This window comes from Vitis vinifera, chromosome 5 (genome assembly GCF_030704535.1).
Source record: "Vitis vinifera cultivar Pinot Noir 40024 chromosome 5, ASM3070453v1".
Lineage (NCBI taxonomy): Eukaryota > Viridiplantae > Streptophyta > Magnoliopsida > Vitales > Vitaceae > Vitis > Vitis vinifera.
Window position 1 is genome coordinate 19,439,244 of NC_081809.1, and position 24,659 is coordinate 19,463,902.

The 24,659-nt window shown below is 32.4% G+C and overlaps 1 protein-coding gene and 1 long non-coding RNA gene across 2 annotated transcripts; both read left to right on the top strand.

The window, feature by feature from the left end:
- Positions 1–11,544: 11,544 nt before the first annotated feature.
- On the top strand, positions 11,545–13,239 carry LOC104881629 (uncharacterized). Its single transcript, XM_059737093.1, has 4 exons — positions 11,545–12,083; positions 12,197–12,337; positions 12,427–12,522; positions 12,619–13,239. The coding sequence occupies exons 1-4, from the start codon at positions 12,072–12,074 to the stop codon at positions 13,237–13,239; spliced, it is 870 nt and encodes a 289-aa protein (XP_059593076.1). The 5' UTR covers positions 11,545–12,071.
- A 958-nt stretch (positions 13,240–14,197) lies between these two features.
- LOC109122572 (uncharacterized) lies at positions 14,198–16,661 on the top strand. The gene is made up of 5 exons (XR_002030053.2): positions 14,198–14,273; positions 14,367–14,486; positions 15,225–15,423; positions 15,517–15,644; positions 16,562–16,661. It is a non-coding gene; the product is annotated as an uncharacterized LOC109122572 (long non-coding RNA).
- Positions 16,662–24,659: the final 7,998 nt, after the last annotated feature.

Sequence of the window (24,659 nt, forward strand, 5' to 3'; positions counted from 1 at the left end):
GTTCCATTATGGACAATCAGTGACTTCTCTGTATATGGAAACTTGTCTGAGTGCACAGTTAAAGGATATTTTGGTTGTCCAATATACAGGGAAGAAACATATTCTCATAGATTGAAACATGTAAAAAAATAACTCATATACAGGACATAGACAATTTCTTCCATGCAACCATCCATTTAGGAAACAAAAAAAAAAAACATTCGATGGTGAACAAGAGTTTAGGTCACCTCCACAAATATTAAGTGGAAAGGAAATTCTCAGGAAAATTAATTTCATTTGTAATTCATGGAGGAAAAAAAAGTTAATCGTGGTAAATCCAAAGTTATCAATGCAAATTGTTGGAAGAAGAAGTTCATATTCTTTGATCATGAGTATTGAAAATATCTTCATGTTCGTCATAATTTGGATGTAATGCATATTGAGAAAAATGTTTGTGAAAACATCATTAGTATCTTACTCAACATTCCAGGTAAGACAAAGGATGAACTCAACTATCGTTTAGATCTCGTAGACATGGGCTTAAGAAGTGAATTGGCACCAAGGTTTGAATCAAAGAGAACATATCTCCCTCCTACATGTTATACACTTTCCAAAATGGAAAGGAAGGTATTTTTCCAAACTCTTTCACAATTGAAGGTTCCTTCTGGATATTGCTCTAACCTTCGAAACATTGTGTTAATGGAAGACTTGAAGCTTTATGGCTTGAAATCCCATGACTATCATACATTAATGCAACAGTTATTGGCAGTTTCATTACAAACTATTTTTCCAAAGCTTGTGAGGAATGCCATCTGTAGATTGAGTTCCTTTTTCAATGCTCTCTGTAATAAAGTGGTTGAGGTCTACATTAGATGAGTTACAAAATGAGGTTGTGGCGACATTGTGCTTGTTTGAAAAGTATTTCCCACCTTCATTCTTTGATATCATGGTACATCTTATGGTGCATCTTATAAAAGAGGTGAGACTTTGTGGACTGGTTTACCTTAGGTAGATGTACCCATTTGAAAGGTTCAAGAAAGTGTTAAAAGGCTATGTACGAAACAGTAAACAACCCAAAGGTTGCATTGCCAAATGCTATATTGCAAAGGAAAACATCGAGTTTTATACAAAGTACTTATCAAATGTAAGTGCAATTGGAATTCCCAATACTTCAAAAATTGACCAAAAGTTGGGGCACCTATATTTGGAGGTCATACCATGAAGGTTGATTCCAACAAGTATTAGTTTCCTACTTCCAAAAGTGAGTTTCAACTTGGAAGTGTCTAGCAAAGATCTCATAATCCACTTAATTGCCTCCCAATGTAGTCTTCTTGGATTAGATAGAAAGCAGCTAACAACACCAATGGCATAAGCTATGTCTGGTCTAGTACATACCATGGCATATATCAAACTTCTTACTATTGAGGCATATGGAACTCTTCTCATGTCTTCCTTCTCCTTATCTGTAAAAGGGCTATGTCTGCTGCTTAGCTTAAAGTGACTAGCTAGAAGAGAACTAACTACTTTAGCTTTGCTCATGTTTAATCTTTCAAGCACCTTTTCAATATATTGCTCCTGTGACATATACAGCTTCTTGGATACTCTATCTCGCTCAATTCTAATACCTAGAATTTTCTTTGCTGACCCCAAATCCTTCATGGAAAAGGATTTGCTTAATTGCTTCTTCAACTTATCAATTCTTGAAACATTTCTATCAAATCAAAATATCATCAACATAGAGCAACAATATAACAAAATCATCATCAGAGAATTTCTGCACAAATACGCTATGGTCAGAAGAAGTTTTTCGGTAGCCTTGCTTCCCCATAACTGATTCAAACTTCTTATACCACTGCCTCGGTGCCTGCTTCAAGCCATAAAGACTTTTCTTCAACTTACACACATAATCCTCTTTTCCTTTTATTGTGAAACCCTCTAGTTGTTCCATATAAATTTCTTTGTCTAAATCACCATGGAGAAATGCAGTATTAACATCCATTTGCTCAATCTCCAAATCAAGACTAGTTGTCAAGCCCAAAACTACATGAATAGATGACATCTTAACAACAGGAGAAAAAATCTTATCAAAATCAATATCTTTCTTTTGACTGAATCCTTTGACAACCAATCTAGCTTTGTAACGTGGTTGTGAAGTGTGTTCTTCTTGCTTCACTCTATAAACCTACTTGTTCTTCAAAGCTCTTTTTCCCTTTGGCAACTTGACAAGCTCAAAAGAACGATTCTCATGCAATGACTTCATCTCATCTTGCATAGTATCAACCCACTTCATCTTATTTTCATCTCCCATGGCTTCCTCATAAATTTTAGGTTCTCCCCCATCAGTTAGTAATACATAATCATCAACAGAATACCATGTGGGAGGATGTCGGTCTCTAGTAGACCTCCTGAGTGGAATATCTGGTGGAGCCTCTGCTACTGGTGACTGCTCATGAACATCATTATCCATCTCAACCTGTGTGGGAGTTTCAACACCACCAATGTTAGGTTGGTCCTCATGTGTTTCATCTTCAACCTATGTAGGAAGATGTGTCAAAGGAACTGGATCTAAGTCAATCAGATTATCACTATACTGAAACTCTGTTGCATCAGTCATCTCAATGTCTTGTATGGTATGATTTCCATAAACATAGCATCTCGGCTTCTTACAAGCTTTTTCTGCACCGGATCATAAAACTTGTAACCATGCTCATCCTGACCATAGCCAATGAATACACAAGGTCTTGTCTTAGCATCAAGCTTAGACCTCTCATCTTTCGGAATGTGCACAAAAGTCTTGCATCCAAAGACACGCAAGTGATCATAAGAGATTTCATTATCTGACCAAATTCTATCCGGAACATCAAATTCTAAAGGAACACATAGTGTAAGATTAAGAACATGTATAACAGTATTCAAAGCCTCACCCCAAAAGGATCTTGGAAACTGTGACTGCGAAAGTAAACATCTCACCCTTTCAACCAGTGTCTTATTCATTCTCTTAGCCAACCCATTCAACTGAGGAGTCTTAGGAGGTGTCTTTTGATGTCGAATACCATGTTGTCTACAATACTCATCAAAAGGACTAGAATACTCACCCTCATTATCAGTCCAGATGCATTTCAATTTTTCACCAGATTGTCTCTCAACAAGAGCATGAAACTGCTTAAACACCTCTAATACTTGGTCTTTTGTTTTCAAGGCATACACCCAAATATTTCTTGAATGATCATCTATAAAAGTCACAAAATATAGAGATCCACTAAGTGTTTTTGTTTTCATAGGACCACACACATCAGAATACACTAAATCAAGCATACCTGACTTCCTTGTATGGTGGTGTGTTTTGAATGCAACTCTGGTCTACTTTCCTACTAAGCAATGAGCACACCTTTTCAAAGATCCTTTCTTCATACCAGAAAGAAGATTCTTCTTAGCCAAAATCATCAAGCCCTTCTCACTCATGTGACTGAGTCTGTTGTGCCAAAGCTCAACTATGCTATCATCATCCACTGCATTGATACTGGAATCAATTACCCTTGCCTACATCAAATACAATGAGGAACACTTCTTTCCTTTTGCTACCACTATAGAACCTCTAGTGAGCTTTCACTGACTATCACGAAAGGTGTTGTAAAACCCTTTATCATCAAGCTTACCTATAGAGATTAAATTCATGCGGATATCCGAAATATGTTTGACATTCTTCAAAATCAACATAGTATCATTACTAGTCTCAAACGCACATCTCCCATACCAAGGGCTTTAGCTGAGCCATCATTACCCACTCTAACACTTCCAAATCACCGAATATGTAAGATGTAAAGAAATCTTTCCGAGGTGTAGCATGGATTGAGGCACCGCTATCAATCACCCAACTAGTCTCCTAGCAAGCAAAATTAACAACATCACTATCATAAACAATAAGGAAATCTGAAGTAGTAGTGGTAACTCGATCATCTTCACCACCATTATCATTCTTCTTGTTCTTCACTTTCCCTTGTTTCATATCTCTCTTCAATTGGCGACAATACTTTATTATATGCCCTTTCAAAAGGAAATAGTGACACTCAACATTGGCAAACTTGTTAGTCTTGCTTTTGCTTCTATCTTTGTTCTTTGAACCTCTACTCTTACTCCTCCCCATTTTTTCAGTAACTAGGACATCTGACTGTGAAGGGGAACCCTATGACTTTCTTTTCATCTCTTCATTCAGAACACAACTCTTAACCAAATCTATATTCATAGTACCATCTAGAGCTGAGTTAGACAAAGAAGTTCTAAATGTCTCCTACGAGTTCGTCAATGTACTAAGAAGCCACAACCCTTGCACCTCTTCCTAAAACTTGATATTCATTCCAGCCAACTGATTAATAATACCTTGGAATGTATTCAAGTGATCTGTCATAGGAGTTCCATCTTAATACTTCAAGCTAATCATATTCTTGATCAGAAATAATTTATTGTTACCAGTCTTTTTAGCATATAACTGTTCGAGTTTGTTCCATAAACTCCATGCATGTTTCTCTTCACTAACATGATTGAGAACATTATCATCTACCCACTGTTTGATATAACCACAAGCCTGCCGATGAAGTAAATTTCATTCTGCATCAGTTTTATTTTTTGGCTTTCCAGAAGCAAACACAAGAAAATAATAATCCTTCACATACAATAAGTCTTCCATCTTTCCTTTCCAAACATGATAATTGGAGCCATTCAGAGTAATCATTCTACTTGTATTAGTTTTCATTGTTCTACACAAGGCACAAATTATCTTAAACCAATGCTCTGATACCACTTTGATGGAATAAACACAAACAATGCGCAACCAGGTTTTATCCCTTCTTGTGAGAACCTAATAGGAATCAATCAAATAGAGCAATAATAATTCACCCAATCAACAAATATATGAACACTAACAATTTTTAGCGTGGAAAACCTTCTCTAATGTGAGAAGTAAAAACCACGGGACCCTTAGGCCACTTAAAAACTCCACTGATATAATCAATGGGTTACACAATTCTCTCTAGATAAAACTAGAGGCATACATCAGTCATATCTCAAAACAAATTAATCTTGGCAATTTCAACAACTTTGCATAAAAGACAATGGAGAAATCTCACCAAACACAATCATTGTTCTCAGACTGAAATATAACTGTTTCGAACTCCAAATCCAATTTTCACCGTTCAGAATGAAGATCAACAAGTTCTAAACGTGCTTACCAAAAATCAACTCAATCGAACCACGGATTAAACTTGATCGAAGCTCATGATCAAAACTGTTCGGATAGAAAACTCACTAAAACAGAGGCTCTATTCTCGGACTGAAAGAAGACCGTACGGAACTCCAAATCCGATCTTTACCGTTCAGATTGAAGATCAATGAGTCACGAACCTCTCCTTCAAATATCAAGTCGATTGGCCCACAGATGAAGCGGGATCAAACCTTTGATGAAATCTGGACAGTGAAGAAAAATTGAGTTTTTTTCTCTCTAGTTTCAAAAAATGGTGGTTTTCCCCTTCTCTCTCTCTTTTCTCCTTCTAATATTTTTTTCTTCTATCTCTAGTGGCTGCAAAAAAAAATTGGAAGAAGAAGAAGAAGAAGGATTTTTCTTTTAACCCTTTTATATAAAGGCCTAAGAGAGCTTAAATTTTGGGCTCTTAATTTGGGCCTTCCATATGAGGAAAAACCCAATAAAAGCATCATTGTTTAGTGTAGTATTTTTCAATCCATGATGCTTATTAGAAGCATCATCGTTTGATAAGGCTTATTTAGGTATTATTGGGTATATAATGGTGCATATTCAAAGTGTGATAATGTTAATTCTATAACTTGGCGCTTCAGAGAAGCGTCATTAAAGTATGGGTATAAAATATCTCCTTGCCCTTAGTCTATGCAAATTATAGGTTGTGGTCATTTTAAAAACTATATGGAATTTTTAATTCAAATTTAGTGAAGTTTTTCATTTTTTAACAGAAAAAGTTTTTAAGGGAACCAAAAAAATTCATTAAATTAATTGTCAAAGTCCGTTACTTACTTTACCCACTTTATTTTAGGGGAATTTATGTAACCATACACCAAGGGGCAAAATTTTGCCTTTTGGAAACTTAACTTTTTACTTTTCAAATTCAATGGATTTTGTGAAAAATAAATCACCTTTCATACACTGTAATAGTGATATTGAGGAGCCTTCCAAAAATACCCTCATACACTTTGACATAATCAATTACTCAGCAAAGTCATGTTCCACTTAAGCCAGTGACATGGCTCATATGACATGTAGACACTCCATGTGGCAATATTTTTTAAAAAATATTTACTAAAATATAATAGTGAGATTTACCCGAAATCATTTCTTCTGTGTTGAATCAAAACCCTAAATCCCTTCTTCTCTCTTTCAACCAAACCCCCCAAATCCCTTCTTCTCTCCTGAACCAAACCCTAACTCCAAAAACCCATATTTTTTCACTTTCTTTCACAGCCACAATTCGCGAGGGAAGCTTGCAGTGAAAATAGAGAGAAGTGGTCCGAGCTGAGAGGAGCTTTCCCAGGTACAAATGTAATGGATTTATGAGTTAATTTGGGTTGGTATTAATGCTTGTTGAGATCTTTGACAGAAAATTGGGTAATTTTTTAAAAATATCACACACGCACACAGATCCACAATTTGAGGGCAAAGGTTGTGGTTTTCAGCGTGGCAAAAAAATCATGGATTTAGGGTTTGTAGAATTTAAATCCAACCCGCCACACACGCACACAGATCCACAATTTGAGGGCAAAGGTTGTGGTTTTCAGCGTGGCTCAAAAATCGTGGATTTAGGGTTTGTAGAATTTAAATCCAATGGCACAAAAACAAATAAAACCTTAGAACAGATCCAGAAAACACGGGGAGCAACAAAATAAAAGCATTTTTTTTTTTTGGTTTTCCTTGGGAGTTTTGATGGATTTCTCTCGGAAATTAAACGAGGATGAATTTTCCCGGAAATCGAATGAGGGATGGATTTTCTTGGGAAGCAAATTGGGGTTGAAAATAAATATTAATAACATGATTAGATTAGCACCTGCGAGGATTGAGAGTGGCAGAGGAAAATAAGGCATGATGCTTGCCTGGAGAAGAATTCAACAAAGGGGTTTCTTGATGCCTCACGCGTGGTGGCCGGACCCATCAAAATCTGAAGCATCAACCACCATTAGAACCACAGACCGAGTTCCAGAGGTTGAAACCAATCTCCTCCCAACAGTGTGCTCAAAATCAATCTCCGGCAACAAATTCTCCACCGTTGGGTCCTTCACCTTCCCATAATGCCTCAACGAATGGCAACGAGCATGTTTGTTTTTTAGATATAGTATAGAAATAAAAAGGAAACAAATCACAAGAACAATATTATAAATCAAAATTATTAATTATTAATTATAAATAATTAATTATCCATCTTTATTTTGGTTAAATCAAAATTTCAGTTTTTATCAGTAATATTTTATAAATTAAAATTAATTTGATAAGATAAATTATTAATAATATTAATTATTTAAATAAATTAATGTTAATAGAAAATTTTGTTACCATATATTTTTAATACAAATGTAGAAAATTTTTAAATGGTAGGTTACTCTTTTCTTTCAGTAGTTTTGTAACTTCATTAATTTTGTAAACATTGGTCTTGTTGTTGTTTGATGGATATTGTAGTTTAAAATGTGAAATGGTCTCTATTTGTTTATGTAGATTTGTTTCAATTATGACAATTCATCTTGATGGCGCTAACTTCATGAGTCATATGAAGTGAATTGTAGGATTATGTACCTTTTAATGAAACAGAGGTTTGAGGACTATGATTTTTATTGAATTGGATTTTGATGTCATATTTTCTTTTATAGCTATTTTTGTAACCATATCAATGTTGGGGCCACCGATCTTGTTGTTTGTTGAATAAAGTAGTTTAAAACAATATGACTTTTATTTATCAATATAAAAAAATATTATATTTTAATTTACAAAAAAATCAAAATTTACATGAACTGTTATATATATACATTATATATATATATATATATATATATATATACAAAAACTAACCTCTTGGAGCTTATCCGTTACAAGAACATTTTTTCTCAAAACTGATTGGTTGACAAAGAAAATTCCAATATTATCTTCATTTATTTAAAAATAATTTAAAATGCATGCACTTTTTAATTTATGATTTAATTATTCCCAAAAATAGCCCTTTACTTGTCATGTCATCCTAATCCATTGACAATTAGAATCCATTGTATAAATATTTCCATTCTTTTTAGATATTTTATTATTATTATTACTTTATTATTTTATTATTTTATTATTTGGGAATTTTTTTTCTCTAGAAACATTATAAAGTAAGAATTTGAAAAAAAAAATACAGAATTTATTATAGTATTAATAAGTTAAAAATAGATTCGTATTCTTGATAATAAATAAACCAATAATAAATTTCTATTTATTATATAATATTAATAATTGTTTAATATAATAATGAATAAAATTTGTTATTAGAGTTTTTCAATAATAAATTTGTTATAATATTAAAATAATTATATATTACGAATTTTATTCTTTATTATTTAATAAACAATCTTATTACTTTTTGAATTCGTAATTATGATTAAATATGATTTGTTTGACAATATTTCCTAAACTTTTAGAAAACTAAAATAAGAATCCTATAAGGTGTTTGTTTCTAGAGGAAAAAAAATCTTAAATAATAAAATAATAAAATAAAATAAAAATCTAAAATAATAAGGAAACATTTATATGGAGGAGTGTAGTTGTCAATAATCTTAAATTATTATTATTATTATTATTATTATTATTATTATTACTTTATTATTTTATTATTTTATTATTTGGGAATTTTTTTTCTCTAGAAACATTATAAAGTAAGAATTTGAAGAAAAAAAATACAGAATTTATTATAGTATTAATAAGTTAAAAATAGATTCGTATTCTTGATAATAAATAAACCAATAATAAATTTCTATTTATTATATAATATTAATAATTGTTTAATTTAATAATGAATAAAATTTGTTATTAGTGTTTTTCAATAATAAATTTGTTATAATATTAAAAGAATTATATATTACGAAGTTTATTCTTTATTATTTAATAAACAATCTTATTACTTTTTGAATTTGTAATTATGATTAAATATGATTTGTTTGACAATATTTCCTAAACTTTTAGAAAACTAAAATAAGAATCTTATAAGGTGTTTGTTTCTAGAGGAAAAAAAATCTTAAATAATAAAATAATAAAATAAAATAAAAATCTAAAATAATAAGGAAACATTTATATGGAGGAGTGTAGTTGTCAATAATCTTAAATTATTATTATTATTATTATTATTATTATTATTATTATTATTATTATTACTTTATTATTTTATTATTTTATTATTTTATTATTTGGGAATTTTTTTTCTCTAGAAACATTATAAAGTAATAATTTGAAAAAAAAAACAGAATTTATTATAGTATTAATAAGTTAAAAATAGATTCATATTCTTGATAATAAATAAACCAATAATAAATTTCTATTTATTATATAATATTAATAATTGTTTAATATAATAATGAATAAAATTTGTTATTAAAGTTTTTTAATAATAAATTTGTTATAATATTAAAAGAATTATATATTACGAGTTTATTCTTTATTATTTAATAAAAAATCTTATTACTTTTTGAATTCGTAATTATGATTAAATATGATTTGTTTGACAATATTTCCTAAACTTTTAGAAAACTAAAATAAGAATCCTATAAGGTGTTTGTTTCTAGAGGAAACAAAATCTTAAATAATAAAATAATAAAATAAAATAAAAATCTAAAATAATAAGGAAACATTTATATGGAGGAGTGTAGTTGTCAATAATCTTAAATTATTATTATTATTATTATTATTATTACTTTATTATTTTATTATTTTATTATTTGGGAATTTTTTTTCTCTAAAAACATTATAAAGTAATAATTTGAAAAAAAAAAACAGAATTTATTATAGTATTAATAAGTTAAAAATAGATTCGTATTCTTGATAATAAATAAACCAATAATAAATTTCTATTTATTATATAATATTAATAATTGTTTAATATAATAATGAATAAAATTTGTTATTAGAGTTTTTCAATAATAAATTTGTTATAATATTAAAATAATTATATATTACGAAGTTTATTCTTTATTATTTAATAAAAAATCTTATTACTTTTTGAATTCGTAATTATGATTAAATATGATTTGTTTGACAATATTTCCTAAACTTTTAGAAAACTAAAATAAGAATCTTATAAGGTGTTTGTTTCTAGAGGAAAAAAAATCTTAAATAATAAAATAATAAAATAAAATAAAAATCTAAAATAATAAGGAAACATTTATATGGAGGAGTGTAGTTGTCAATAATCTTAAATTATTATTATTATTATTATTATTATTATTATTATTATTATTATTATTATTACTTTATTATTTTATTATTTTATTATTTTATTATTTGGGAATTTTTTTTCTCTAGAAACATTATAAAGTAATAATTTGAAAAAAAAAACAGAATTTATTATAGTATTAATAAGTTAAAAATAGATTCATATTCTTGATAATAAATAAACCAATAATAAATTTCTATTTATTATATAATATTAATAATTGTTTAATATAATAATGAATAAAATTTGTTATTAAAGTTTTTTAATAATAAATTTGTTATAATATTAAAAGAATTATATATTACGAGTTTATTCTTTATTATTTAATAAAAAATCTTATTACTTTTTGAATTCGTAATTATGATTAAATATGATTTGTTTGACAATATTTCCTAAACTTTTAGAAAACTAAAATAAGAATCCTATAAGGTGTTTGTTTCTAGAGGAAAAAAAATCTTAAATAATAAAATAATAATAAAAAAATCTAAAATAATAAGGAAACATTTATATGGAGGAGTGTAGTTTTCAATTGATTTGAATAACATAAAAAATAAAATGACATTTTTTGGAATAATTGGATAACTCATTGCATGTATTTCAAATTATTTTTAAATAGATGAAGATAATACTAATTTAAAATATTTGGGATTCTTTTTATCATATATTTTCTTATTAGTGAATCAAATCCCACTTTTCCCTAAACTATATTGATATGGTTAGATGAGTATGTAACTTTGAGGCGTACCATTTGTTTTTATTGGCTGACCCACTAAAATGCACATTGTCTGTTTTTTTTTTTTTTTTTTTGCAGTGGGTATCATAGTGGGTGACCCTATATATAACAATTTCACCCTTATTGATAACCATATTATTGAAAGGCTAGAGGAAACCGATCTCAATGATTATCATTTACATGATGTAACAAAATGTTTCCCATTTCTTTGTTAATATATGTTATATTTGTGTAATAATTATGATGAATGTATATAGGAACACTATATTCACGTTCACATGTCTTTAACATTTGATTAATTTATTAATGAATTATAGTTGTTTAATGCAGTGATAATATGAACATACGGTGTCGTTGTTCTAGCCGTAGATTCCTCTCTGGAATCCATTTGCTCTCAGAAGTGAAGAAGGATGTAATACGAGAACTTGGTTTTGGTGGGCTATTGCAATTAGGTTGTAAGGAGGTTAATTTAGATTTATGTTTTTGGTTGATAAAAAACACAAACATTGCTTATTCCCAACTCGAGTTATTTGGGGGTAAGAAGGTTTCTTTGACATGTCATGATGTTGGGATGACGATGGGCATTCCACATAGTGGAAGAAAGTTAATTGTTGAGAAGGGAAGTGTTAAAGCTAGTCAAATGCCGAGTTTGCAAGATATAGAGTCAATGATGGTTGGCATCGATGATATGGAGGAATTTAAGCGGGTCTTCTTGATTTTCGCTTGTGCAACCTTATTGGCACCCACTTCTCGTTTGGAAGGTAGTCACTCGTTATGGTATACACCCCGAGAGCAGTTACTTGGGAACATAAATTGGGGAGAATGTCTTAGAATTTTTGATTCAAGCTATACATGAACATAGGAGGAAGGAAAGTGTTTGGATTAAAGGGTGTTTGATGTTTCTACAGGTAACTTTTTGTCTTATTTATAAGTATATGTCCATGTATTAGATATTCAATAATGGTTATACACTATGTTGGCCATGATGTTACCACTAATTATGTCTTATATAATGCAACAGATATTCTACTTTTCAATATCTAATTTTCCAGCCATGTATGTGGAACTTACCACTCCTCGCATTGCTGCATGGAATGATTTTTTGGTCAAGCAACGCATCAAGTTGGAGTTAGAAATGCTTGGAGGATTTGGCAAAGTTGAGGTATAATTAGCTTTTAGTTATATTAAGATAGTTGATTACCATTGTAATTAGATTATTGGGATGACAATTTACATGTTTTGCAATGATAGTTGGTTAGCACATCGGCGGAGCAAGATGAAACAGAAAAAAATAAGGCTCCTACAGTTGATGACCCAGTTGACCCAGATGAGAATGAAGACTTTGATGTAATCCTTCATACCTAATGACTATGAATAGTAACTTATATTAAGGCTTAGTTTAAATATATGTCATTTAATGGTCCTTCATTATGTTTGACTTAGGTTATTTGTGCTCGCATGGAGGCAACACAACGTCAAATCACCGATGCACAAAGTCATCTTAATAGTCTTATTGCATCATACAACCGTGACGTGAAAGTGTTGAGGACTCGTTTCACCTCTTCACATTATCGCACAGATGAAGGCCAACCGTCAAATTTTCATGAACATGTTAATGAAAGTGGTGCACCATTTTATAAAAATAATCCACAACATTCACCTGTTCATTCTGGTGGTCAAAGAAGATCTTTTGAAGATGACGTTGGATGTACAAATGAAGGGGTGTCAGAAAGACCCAACATAGAAGATGGTGTGTTCTTTTCAAACGAGGATCCCCTTCACCCTGGGCCACACAATATGTTGGTGTTAGTGCAATCGTGCATGAACAACAATGTGGATGTAGCACCACAAGCCTCAGAAGAAATACGACCACAAAGAGTAAAAATGAAAGTACGTCGTCATAGGCAACGAGCAGCTGCGTGTAAGTCACCTTTTGTACAATTATGTGTATCAAAATATAAAAGGTTGACGGAGGAAGAGACACATGTTGCCGACTATGTATTTGATGAGTCAAAAGATCCAAGGTTAGTCCCAAATCACACGTTTAACAAGTATTGTTCTTAAAAGACTATGATTATGGATTTATCTAGAAAACAAAAAAAATTACTCACGTCTTGTGTTTCATGTGATTAATAGTGAGATGCTTTGTGCATATGGTGGCTATGGCGTGACACGGGAACAATTTTAATGCTTAGTAGGGGAGAGCTTCATTGATATTCCGGTAAGGTTTATGATAAATAAGAAAAAAATACCTTCATCTTTCCATTGATCATTTTAACTAATGAAGAGGCATTATGTAGGTGATTTCCATGTTTTGCCGATACATGAATGCAAAAGAAGAGAATCCTTATTGCAGACACTTTTTTAATCCATACTTTGGGGTGAGGTTTTTTCCTCGAGTACACCAAATCTTGTCCCTAATATAAGATGCATGTATAGCTTTAGTCATACATTGTTACTATGCTCTCAACAACTTTTTACAAGAAATATGTGGTTCAATGAGCAAGTCTACCTCAAAATCAACACTCAAGAAAAGATTAGGTAGCTATTGTGTTAATCTTGAATTTTGCAACCAGGTAATGCTTGACTATTGTATTGATTACATAGATTGATGACAATTTTTTAATAATTTTGAATTTATATTTCAAATATTTAAGCCTTCATTGTTGTTATGATGATTGTCTGTTTTGTAGTTTTATATCCCCTTATTCCAATTTAATGAATGGGTCATCATGGTAATCAATTTGGAGGCTAAAAGGGTGGATCTACTTTCATCATATAATAGCATTCAACGTGTTCACTTTGTTAATGAAGCTTTCAAAGTAGTTGGATTTATGTCGCAGTTATTAAAAAATTCCTTCAAACGGAATGATGTGAATATAAATAATTTACATCCACAGTATGCAGATATCGATGGCGATCCAAAATTGTTAGTTACATATTTTTTTTTTCATGTATTCATTTTCAATCCTAATTGGGTCCTATGTTAATAACATGTCACAAATCATACTTGTTATTGCAAATGTCATACTGGGATGTATGCTATTCTCTATATGCAACATTGGGATGGAAGTGGTCTTAATAGAACCATTAATTCTGTAAGTTGTTAAATATGATGTTATGGTTTTATTTTCAAATGTACATGTTAAATGTTACCGAGATGTAGGGTCTAACATAAGTTTAATGTGTAGGAACGCATGAGCCTTGAAAGATTGAAATTTGCAACTCATATGGTTCTTGATAGCGAAAACGAAATTGGTGAAATGGTTACAGCCAATATTTGGTCAACCAACGATGCAGAATAGTATTGGGTAACCTTCACAATTAATTTCTTTGGTTTTATTTCATTCAATTTTTTAACTATACATTCAAATTTAAACTTCAACTTGGTCATTGATAGTGAATAATAGATTTTGAGGCTATGTCATGTCTTTTTTATGGTACAATAGAAGGGATAAGTTATCAAGACTACTTCCAATGCATGCATGGTTCATTTGACTACCAGGTTAGGTGCTATCTCCTCCCTATATATATAAAACTCTAGTAAATGACATTTTTATTTTTTAAGGTTATATTATTGACAATTTCTTAATGCTTCCATAAATCGTTTGTGCTATTCCATATAACCTGTTTAAATCAGTTGATAATATTGTAATGACATGGTCTGGTTGCTTAAACTTATCCCCAATTTTCTATGTTTATGTATAATCATGAGCTAATTATTAGATAATTCAACAACCCTGTAAACCAATTTAGTCAAATGGCTGTATTTTCTGTTTAGCTGAAAGAATCCTTGTTACCATCTTATTGTGGGTTTAGCTGTCTCGCATCTATAAATCAATTGATACTAAACTTAGTTTAGAGTGATTTTTGATGGTTAGACATTTAATAAGACAAAGGACGACTTGTTCCTGCTTTAATATTTCCTAGGGGAGTGTTGTGGAAGGAACCCTCTAAAAGAATAAGTTCCTTCATTACTCATAAGCTTTATAGGTTTTTATTATGTTTTATTTACATCTTGTGGTTAACTGTACTTCTCTTATCTTTAGGAGGTCACTGATAAGCTAATTGAGGAGAATGAATTTGATGCAGATCAAAAGGATGCATTTAAGGTGATCTGTAATTGATGATATGCATGTAATTGATTGCTCTTGCATGTAATTAACCATACCATGAACTTAAATTGTTTTGGTTGCTCATAATTTTGTCAAAGACAATGTCCGAGAGGCAAAAAAAGCCAATAGACAGGTATTTTATAACAGATACCAATCGTTACAATAGTTTTGGTCTTGCACATAAATTTCAAATATGTTGAGTACTTGTCAATTCCTTTTCTTGTAGGCTAGAGAAGCCTAGAAAAAGGCCTTGCAGAAATGAGTTAATAGACTAAAGCAGCATTTGAAAACATGAAGTTTAACAAGTTCTACTCAGTCCAGACCGATGATAATCCTGGCATATCAAATGTTAAGGTACAATTTATTTTTTCTTTTGCAAAAGATAATATTATTAACACCACCTAATTAAAAGAAGGTGCACAAATGTACACAAGAAGTTTAGAAATAAGACATAAAGGCAATTAGATTGAGAGATTAACAAAAACACCTCTCTATAATCATCAAGAGCCCAACCAATCAACACAATCTAATATGGACAGTCATGTTAAAAGCTAGAGAGAGCATAAGATAGAATTTGTTAGAGTTTGTTCCGATTATTCTTCATTGACAAAAACTCTAAAATGTTAAGGTACAATTTTGAACATTTCTTCTATTGAAAGAACAGAATATCTTCGACACCACTATTTTTGTTTCTCCATATGAGACTATTGATAGCCTATGAATCTTGTGCATTTTGAAGCTGGCCTTAATGCGATATTCAAGATCATGGTGTATTGCTATAAGTCGTTCCCTACATAAATAGTCAAAAAATAATCTCTTGATGGAATATATGTTTAATTTATTTATCTGTTCCATGCTAACATAACATGTCTGCTATTTTTAATATCAACTAACTGATCGCCCAAAAGCTTTGTCATTATGTGGCCATTTTTTTTCCTTGGTATCCAAATGGATCAATATGACACTATTTCTAAATGGTTTGACTTTTACTTAGCTAATTAAGTTGAGTTTTTTCTGTTTAGTCACCTTGTTTTCACTTGGCCATGGTTTATTGAGGGTATGTTTTGCCATCCATTCTGTGAATAAGTACAAAAAATAGTTGATTGGTTGTAGCATATCAATGAATTTGGCCTCTTCTATTAGAGCAGACACTTGTTAATGAATGCTAATTGCATTATCTTATTTGTGCCCTCTCTACATTTTTTTTCAGGAAATAAGTATGACTCATTAATCTTTAAATAGTAATTATTGTTGTTTGGAATGCCTTTCAGGCACCGTTTATAAACAGGTATTATGGGAAAGCTCATGAAGTTCTGTGATTGGGCTCATCAACCACCAGTATTTCTATTGCAAAAGATGCCAATTGGGTTGCATTGGGGACTATAGTTAGCTATTGATTCTAGGAAATGTTTCATGATGAAAGTTCATAATGGAACCCTAAATGTGTGCTAAATCTAGTGGTTCTTTCTTGGTTTCTCAATTTGTCTTACCTTTCCAATTTATGTACTTTGTTAGAAGTTCTAATTTTGTCCCATCAACATTATTTCTTGTATTCCCAAAAGGTTCAATTCTGCCAATGCCATGAAATACAAATAGTTATTGATCATTTATGGAGGTTTAAATGATTGTGGATGATATAAGTGATTACTACCAAAAAGTGCTATTTTGTAGACCTAATTATAATGGTTTTAAGCACCTTTGAGTAGTAATCATATTCATTTAACCCAATTAATTCATTAAGGTCCTTAGTAATTGGTTTTAACCATTTTGTGGCAAGTTTACATGTTTTTATCAGCTTATGAATCAATTCAAGCATGCCAAATGATGGAGGAGCTACTTGGACAAGTTATGGCAAAGCTTTTGGAAGCTCAAATTCATGAAGAACCAAGCTTTGGAGCTCCATAGCCCTTTTCCAAAGTCGTTCAAAGTATGCAAGGAAAGAGAAGCAAAGAGGAAAAGCAAGCAAAGTGAAGAGAAGCAAAGAGGACAGCAGCTGTAGTTTTCTTTCGCACTTTTAGAGCACTTCCTGAAGTCCATTTTTTACATGCTATATACCATTTCAAAGCTCTGGAAGTCAAGAATCCAAAGCTTCAAACCGTGTACGATTTGGAGCTGAAATGAGGAAGATATGGCCTTTGGAAGCCAACTGCTCCAGGTTGTGCGAAAATTTCGCACGACACAAGGTGTTTTGCGAAATTCGCATAACACCTTCAAAATTCGCATAACCCATGCGTGGTGCGAATTTTCCTCTGTTTTTGCCGACTCCACTTTAGATATTTTCCTTTGTATTTTTTGATGTAATTTCCTTTCTTATCCTTGTAACTAACCAATCACAAGCTTTTGCTTTTGTAAAGACTATATAAGGGGTGGAAATCACCTCTTGGAATATATAACATAGGTGACGTTTTGACACTTAAAATATATACAGAGCTCTCTCGTCTCTCTTGTCTCTTTACTATTTTATTTTCTTGGAAGCTAAACAGCCTCTGAGGGCTTTTCCTCAAAGGATGATTGGCTAAAACTTTTAGTTTCTCAAAGTATGGATGTTATGTGATGGCTTGGATGCAATCCCATGGAAATTTCTCGCACTTGGAAGGTAAGGTAGTCGTTTTTCATTAATGGTTCATTAATGCAAAGTTTGGTTTTTATTTCCTTTGGACAACTTCCAACGGCCAATACTTGATAAGCTTTTGGATTTCTATCCATTAGTTATCTCCTACGAGCTATTGGAAGGTGAGGTTTTCAATTCCAAGTTTTGCATTAATTCGTTAGAACCAATTTCAATGGTCATTGAAAGGTGAGTTTATCACCTGGAATGACTTTGAGTTGCCAATATTTGGTAAGCTTTTGGCTTTAGACCATTAGTTATCTCTTACGAGCCATTCAAAGGAAGTCTAAGGTGAATAACCATTGATGAAATTCACTACCATCTGTTTTGCCATTTTAAAGGATTAAAACTTGATTTGCTAAATCCATACCGGTTCGGGAAGCAAGCATCACCATAGTTGCAACCCCAACTCGAGGAGCCTATCATGAGATTTCCAATTTGCATAAGAGCCAGAGCATAGCTATCCTATCTTTGAGAAACTTGTTTTTACACCCTTTCATTTTAGTCTTTAATGTTAGCTTAGATTAGTTTAAATCTTTCTAAAACATTTACATCTTCTTTTAAAGCTAACATCCATAAGAAAATCACCTATTTTCCTAATTTGAATATCACTAGTGTTTGCGAAAACCCTTCCCAGTGAACGATCCTAGAACCACTATGCTATAGTAGCTTGGCTACTTTAGTAATAGTATTTAAGGTATAAATTTTGTTGATACGCCTTTAAAGCTAAGCTACCATGAGTCGAATCAATAAGCATTTACAAAACGAAATTGCATACTCGTGCAGCGTTTGGCATGATGGAAAATATCATACTGGTAATAAATCTTTGTTTAGCAAGGTGATTAGCTTCTATGTGTAGCTATCAGATTAATAAAGTCATAGAATTTTATATTTACGGATGATTTTTAAAAATAATTATTTTTAATGATATGGGTCATTTTTTTCCAAATTGAATTAAATAAACTTCTACTACTGTTTTTGTGGGAAAAAATTGGAGTCCATGCGCATTTTTTGTCAATTGTGAAAGTTTTTTTTAGCATTTTTAATAATTTAATGATACATTTTTTAAAGTATTTAGAATGTCATAAAATATGTTTTAATATACGTATTTTTTAATTTAAAAATAAATCTCTTAAATATATTAAATCAATTAATGCTACTTTTCTTATAAAAATTTAATAAATATTATATTTATTCATACTTGTATCAACTACATTACACTTATTCGATAAATATTTGGCCATTTTATGTCAACGAGAACAAAAACTTGAAAAACTTTTGTTGCATTTGATTTGATTGTACCACAGTGGACATTTAATAACTAGAGGTCAACATATTACCAATATTTATGATGCACCTACCACATAATAACTTCACATTCACTCCACATAATGATAGTCTTCAATTGTAGGCTTGTAGAAGACTTCATATTACCAATATTTATGATGCACCTACCACATAATAACTTCACATTCACTCCACATAATGATAGTCTCCAATTGTAGGCTTGTAGAAGACTTCATTCACGTTGTTTCATCCCATCCAATTTTAGTGACTTGTAACTATGCACTCATTATGGAACATTAAATGCATGTATGTACTAGCCACATCTCGTGCATAGGCGGACCTCCATTCCAACTTCAACCATTTACTCAGTTTGGTTGACATCACATCCTCAACAACTCATATTCATTCCCATTTACACCTCATTTTCTACTATACACGTTGCACATCACAACCTCCCTCTTCCACCCACCCATTCCTCCATTTTAGCTACTCTACCATTTCACTGTAAGATTTTCACTGGCATAATCGTCAACAATTTGCTACAATAACAACAACAATAAGGTTTGTTTTTCATTGTTTTCTGCACATATTTTCTCTTGGTTGTGGCAACCACTCTTTTGGGAGTTGCTTGAATTCCTTTTTAAGCTATTTGTGGTTGGCTTGGATGCAATGAATTGAAACTTTTCATCTCTAACTTCCATCACTGAATTTTTAACAATATGTAGTGCCATTACAAGGACCAAACATCATGCCGCCTAAAAAGAAGGTTAGACATGGCTCAACGTCAACTGTACCTGAGGAAGTCCAACATGACCCTTTCATGCCTCGCCACCCACCTGATGAGCACGAATGTGATAAGCTCATAGCAAAACGACCAATTGCCATTGAGCGTGTCATACTAATTGCTGGGTTTGAAGAACATGGCGTTGCTGAGTTACTAGATTTTTACAAATTGAGACCATTTATACAGCTAACGCAAGAATGTTATCCAACTCCTGTGCGAGCATTCTACAACAATATCAGAAATGTTGACGAGGAGAAATATTCATTTCACACTTCATTCAAGGGAGTTGCTGTGCGGGTTTCCCCATCCCTTATTGGACGCACCTTCTCTTTGGAAACACCCAAGAAAGCTATTAACTTTTGTATTCCAGAGATTGATATCAAGGCAATGTCAGACACAATAACAAAGGAATTATGCGGCCATTGTTTTCAGTTGGGTACAAGCGTTGAACATAGATCTCTACTTCCAAAATACAGGATTCTAAGTCTGATATTGTTTCATACTGTCTTGAATAAGAAGGGTCATCTTAATGAGCTTACACTATATGTTCTGCATATTCTGTTTCACATGGCACGTCGCAGTAAAATTAATTTGCCCGCACTTATTTGCCATAACATGATAGAGGCACGGCGTAGTAATGTGAGCACACGTGCATTACCATATGGTTCAACTGTTTGCTTGCTTTTACAAAATGCAGGGTTGGATTTCAAGACACTACCTTATGAGTCAATCCCGCGCATGCAACCTATGCGCATGAAAATGTCGATAGACAAACAAACATCATCCTCTTCGTCGCGTAGGTCAACTAAAAGTTCTCAGCTTGGGGATATTTACCCAATGTGCAAATCAATGAACAATCAATTGAAGATTGTGCGTCAACAATGCGATCGTTCCATTGCAGCATGGAAAGCATTGCACCCTGATGCTCTACCTCCTACGCCATCACAGACAGATGACGAGGAAGATGGTGATGATGATGGTGGAGATGAAGAAGACGAAGATGCACCGACTAATGAAGAGGAGTAACCTTACTTTCTATCCGTCTTACAATCGAATGCGTATGTGTGCGCACAACATTTTCATGGATTTTGTAATAAGTTTATAAAATCTCGTTCTCAAACAACTTCTTAACTCCTTTTACTTTAACGCTTTCCAATGCTTATCAATATGCATGCTTTCATTAATCATCAGTAAACTTTATACTCTCTTGCACCAATTGTCAACACTCTATGCAATATTTATGTGTAAATGTGATGCTAGTTATGAGGTTGGTTTAAGTTATTTTGAATGTCTGAATGACATTTTGCCTATTTTCCAATCTTAGTATGTATTGACTCTATATTTTAGGCTTTAACACATATGAATCAATTATCCATACATTTTATTTCAATGTGAATGTGTAGGGCCAACCCTTCATGTGTTGGGTCTGCCTCCCATGACCACACTGTCCAATCAACAAGTAAGATAAAGTCACTATGAAGGCATGCCACCTGCACAAGGGCATGCTTATCTTTTTGATAGTGCACAAATAATAACTACGATTAGGTTTTCACCCACTTGCATGCATGTCATATGAAAGGTCTGCCCCTAATTTGGCTACTGCACATGGCATCTTCGACACATAGGCATGCCTGTGAAATAAAGGGTGGGCCCTTATTTTGTGTATTGCATATAACATAAGATTCCAAAGTTTATAATACCATTGGGGATGTGTATGACATGAAGGCGGTGGCCATAGTTTTCCTTCATGCTCATTCCTACAAAAAAAACGTTGTCATTACCTAATACTTTATTTCAAAATTATATTATCATTCTATTTTACATTATCTTTATTTTTTTAACTACTTTTTTTATTTACCCGTTTAATTTTATTTAATTTCAAAATTTTGTATTTTTAAATATTACAAAAATAGTTGTACTCAGAATTTGCTACAAAAAAAATGATGAAGTCCTAATATTTTATAACTTAAAATTAATTTGATTAGATAAATGATTAATAATTTTAATTATTTAAATACATGAATTTTAATTGAAAAATTGTCACCACATATTTGTAATATATTTTTAGAAATCATATCTCAAATCAAATATTTGATATAAATCAATTTACTTTTTATTTAAAATGTAATAAAATATGTTTTAATAAAAGTATTTTTTAAATTTTGAAATAAATCACTTATGGGTTGCCAAATTAAATTATGGTCCATCCATGGCACTAAGGGGGTACCTGATTCGTGCCCAATTGGTGTCTCAGCTGATTTGTGTCCAGCTGGTGCTCCTTGATTGAGGGATTAATCAACAAAATTTATAACCTATTACACCATATACTAGGGTAGCAAAGACAAAGCTACTATAGCATAGTGGCTCTAGGATCGTTCACTGGGATGAGTTTTCACTTCACAAATGATGTTAATTCAAAGTTGAATTGGTGCCTTTTCATTTCAAGGTTAGCTTTAAAAGAAAACATAGAGATGTTTGAATGAAAAAGGTTTGGTTTTAAACTAACCAAAAATAGTAACTGATTTTACTTATAAAGAAAAGATGTTTCTTGGAGTTCAGATCACTAGGCTCAGATTCCTCATACAAAAAGGGAGTTCCGGTCACTTGTTTCTTTTCCTCGCATTAGAGAATTAACATATAGTTAATTCTCTAACCGGTGTTGTACAGATGCTTCCCATTAATGGGTTCAAACACTAAATCCCTCTCACTGATGCATCTTGCAATGGCTCATACCTCTCACCTAGCACTTGCCATTCAAGATGATCTTTAACCTTGGACTTCCCGTCAAAAGCTCGCAAGAGATAACTAATGGATGTCTCCTTGGAGTCCAAAAGCTTACCAAGTGTTGGCTATTCTAAAAAATCCTACCTTTAAGTCACCTCCCAAAGGCTCACAAGGGGTAAACTAGTGCATTTCCATGGTTGGAAATCACTTGCCTTACCAAGTGTTGGCCCAGATGACTCTAAGGTGTTTTAAGTTAACTAAAAACATAGAAATCACTAACGGGTTACACTTTCTCTTCATTAAAAACTAAAACAACAAAACTTCCAAATTATGCATGTGGAAACTTACCCGGCTTTCCTCACTCCAAGAGACAAAAAGCTTAGCCTCTCATCCTTTGAGGAAAAATCCTCAAAGTTTGGTTGGCTAGAAATAAAAAGAAATGAAAAATGAAAGAGAAGGAAAAACAGAGCAAGGCTCTGTATATTCTATATATTGATTGATGGATTACATGATCTGAGAGTTTATATAGGAAGGTAATTTAGCCTTCCTTGGATACTTCCTAGTTAAGGAATTACATGAGTGGCTGAATACAAGGAGAAAATGGAAATTTATACAAAAATATCTGAAGAAAAATATCCAAAAGAGTCGGTGGCAAATATCGAGAAGCTCCAGGAACATTTCGCAGGTGAAAAATGGTGTCTGCGAGATTTCGCAGACACTCAAGAGGGTTGCGAAATATTTTCGCATCAACAAGCTGAACTCGCACCGCTGCGAAGTTGGCTTTCATCTTGTGGTGTTTGGCTTCCATCGCGGCGTGAAACTTCAAGGGAAATCCAAAGCACTGTGCAAAAAGGCTGCGAAATTCTCGCAACAAAAGGCTAATTTCGCAACACTTTGCTGAATCCTTCCTTCAGCTTGGAGCAGTCATCTTCCAAAGGCTATAACTTCCTCATTTCAGCTCCAAATTGTACACGGTTTGAAGCGTTGGATTCTTGACTTCCTGAGCTTTGAAATGGTATATAGGATGTAGAAAATGGACTTCGGGAAGTGCTCCAAAAGTGCACAAGAAGACTGCAGCTGCTGTCCTCTGTTTTCTTCACTCTGTTTTTCCTCTCTCCAGTGCTCTTTCCTTGCATACTTTGAACGACTAAGGCAAAGGACTATGAGGCTCCAAAGCTTAGTTTCTTCATGAATTTGAGCTCTTCATTGCTTTGCCATGGATTCCAAATAACTCTCCTCAATCATTTGGCATGCTTGAATTGATTCATAAGCTGATAAAAACATGTAAACTTGCCACAAAATGGTTAAAACCAATTACTAAGGACCTTAATGAATTAATTGGGTTAAATGAATATGATTACTACTCAAAGGTGCTTAAAACCATTATAATTAGGTCTACAAAATAGCACTTTTTGGTAGTAATCAGTACCGGAATCACTAGGGTCAGATGTACCAAATTTAATGAAGGATGTACCAAATTTTGTGAAGGATGTACCAATGGTCCGAAAATGCGTACCGAAGTGGGGATCGACCCCCAATCACTTTGTTATGGGTTTCTAAAGAAATTATGGACCATCCATGTTGAAATGGGGGTCTCGGAATCTGTCGGATCGGATGTACCAAATTTAATGAAGGATGTACCAAATTTTGTGAAGGATGTACCAAATTTTCTGAAGGATGTACCAAGGGTCCAAAAATGCTTTTCGAAGTGGGGATCGACCCCCAATCACTTTGTTATGGGTTTCTAAATGAAATTATGGATCATCCATGTTGAAATGGGGGTCTCGGAATCTGTCGAATCGGATGTACCAAATTTAATGAAGGATGTACCAAATTTTGTGAAGGATGTACCAAATTTTGTGAATGATGTATCAGGGGTCCAAAAATGCTTTCCGAAGGGGGGATTGGCCCCAAATCACTTTGTTTTGGGTTTTTAAATGAAAAAGAGGCTCATCAAGGGTCAGAA

Coding starts and splice junctions, on each gene's coding strand:
- LOC104881629 (XM_059737093.1), top strand. Junction 12,338..12,426: donor GAGGATTTGGCAAAGTTGAG/GTATAATTAGCT, acceptor TTGCAATGATAG/TTGGTTAGCACATCGGCGGA. Junction 12,523..12,618: donor ATGAGAATGAAGACTTTGAT/GTAATCCTTCAT, acceptor TGTTTGACTTAG/GTTATTTGTGCTCGCATGGA.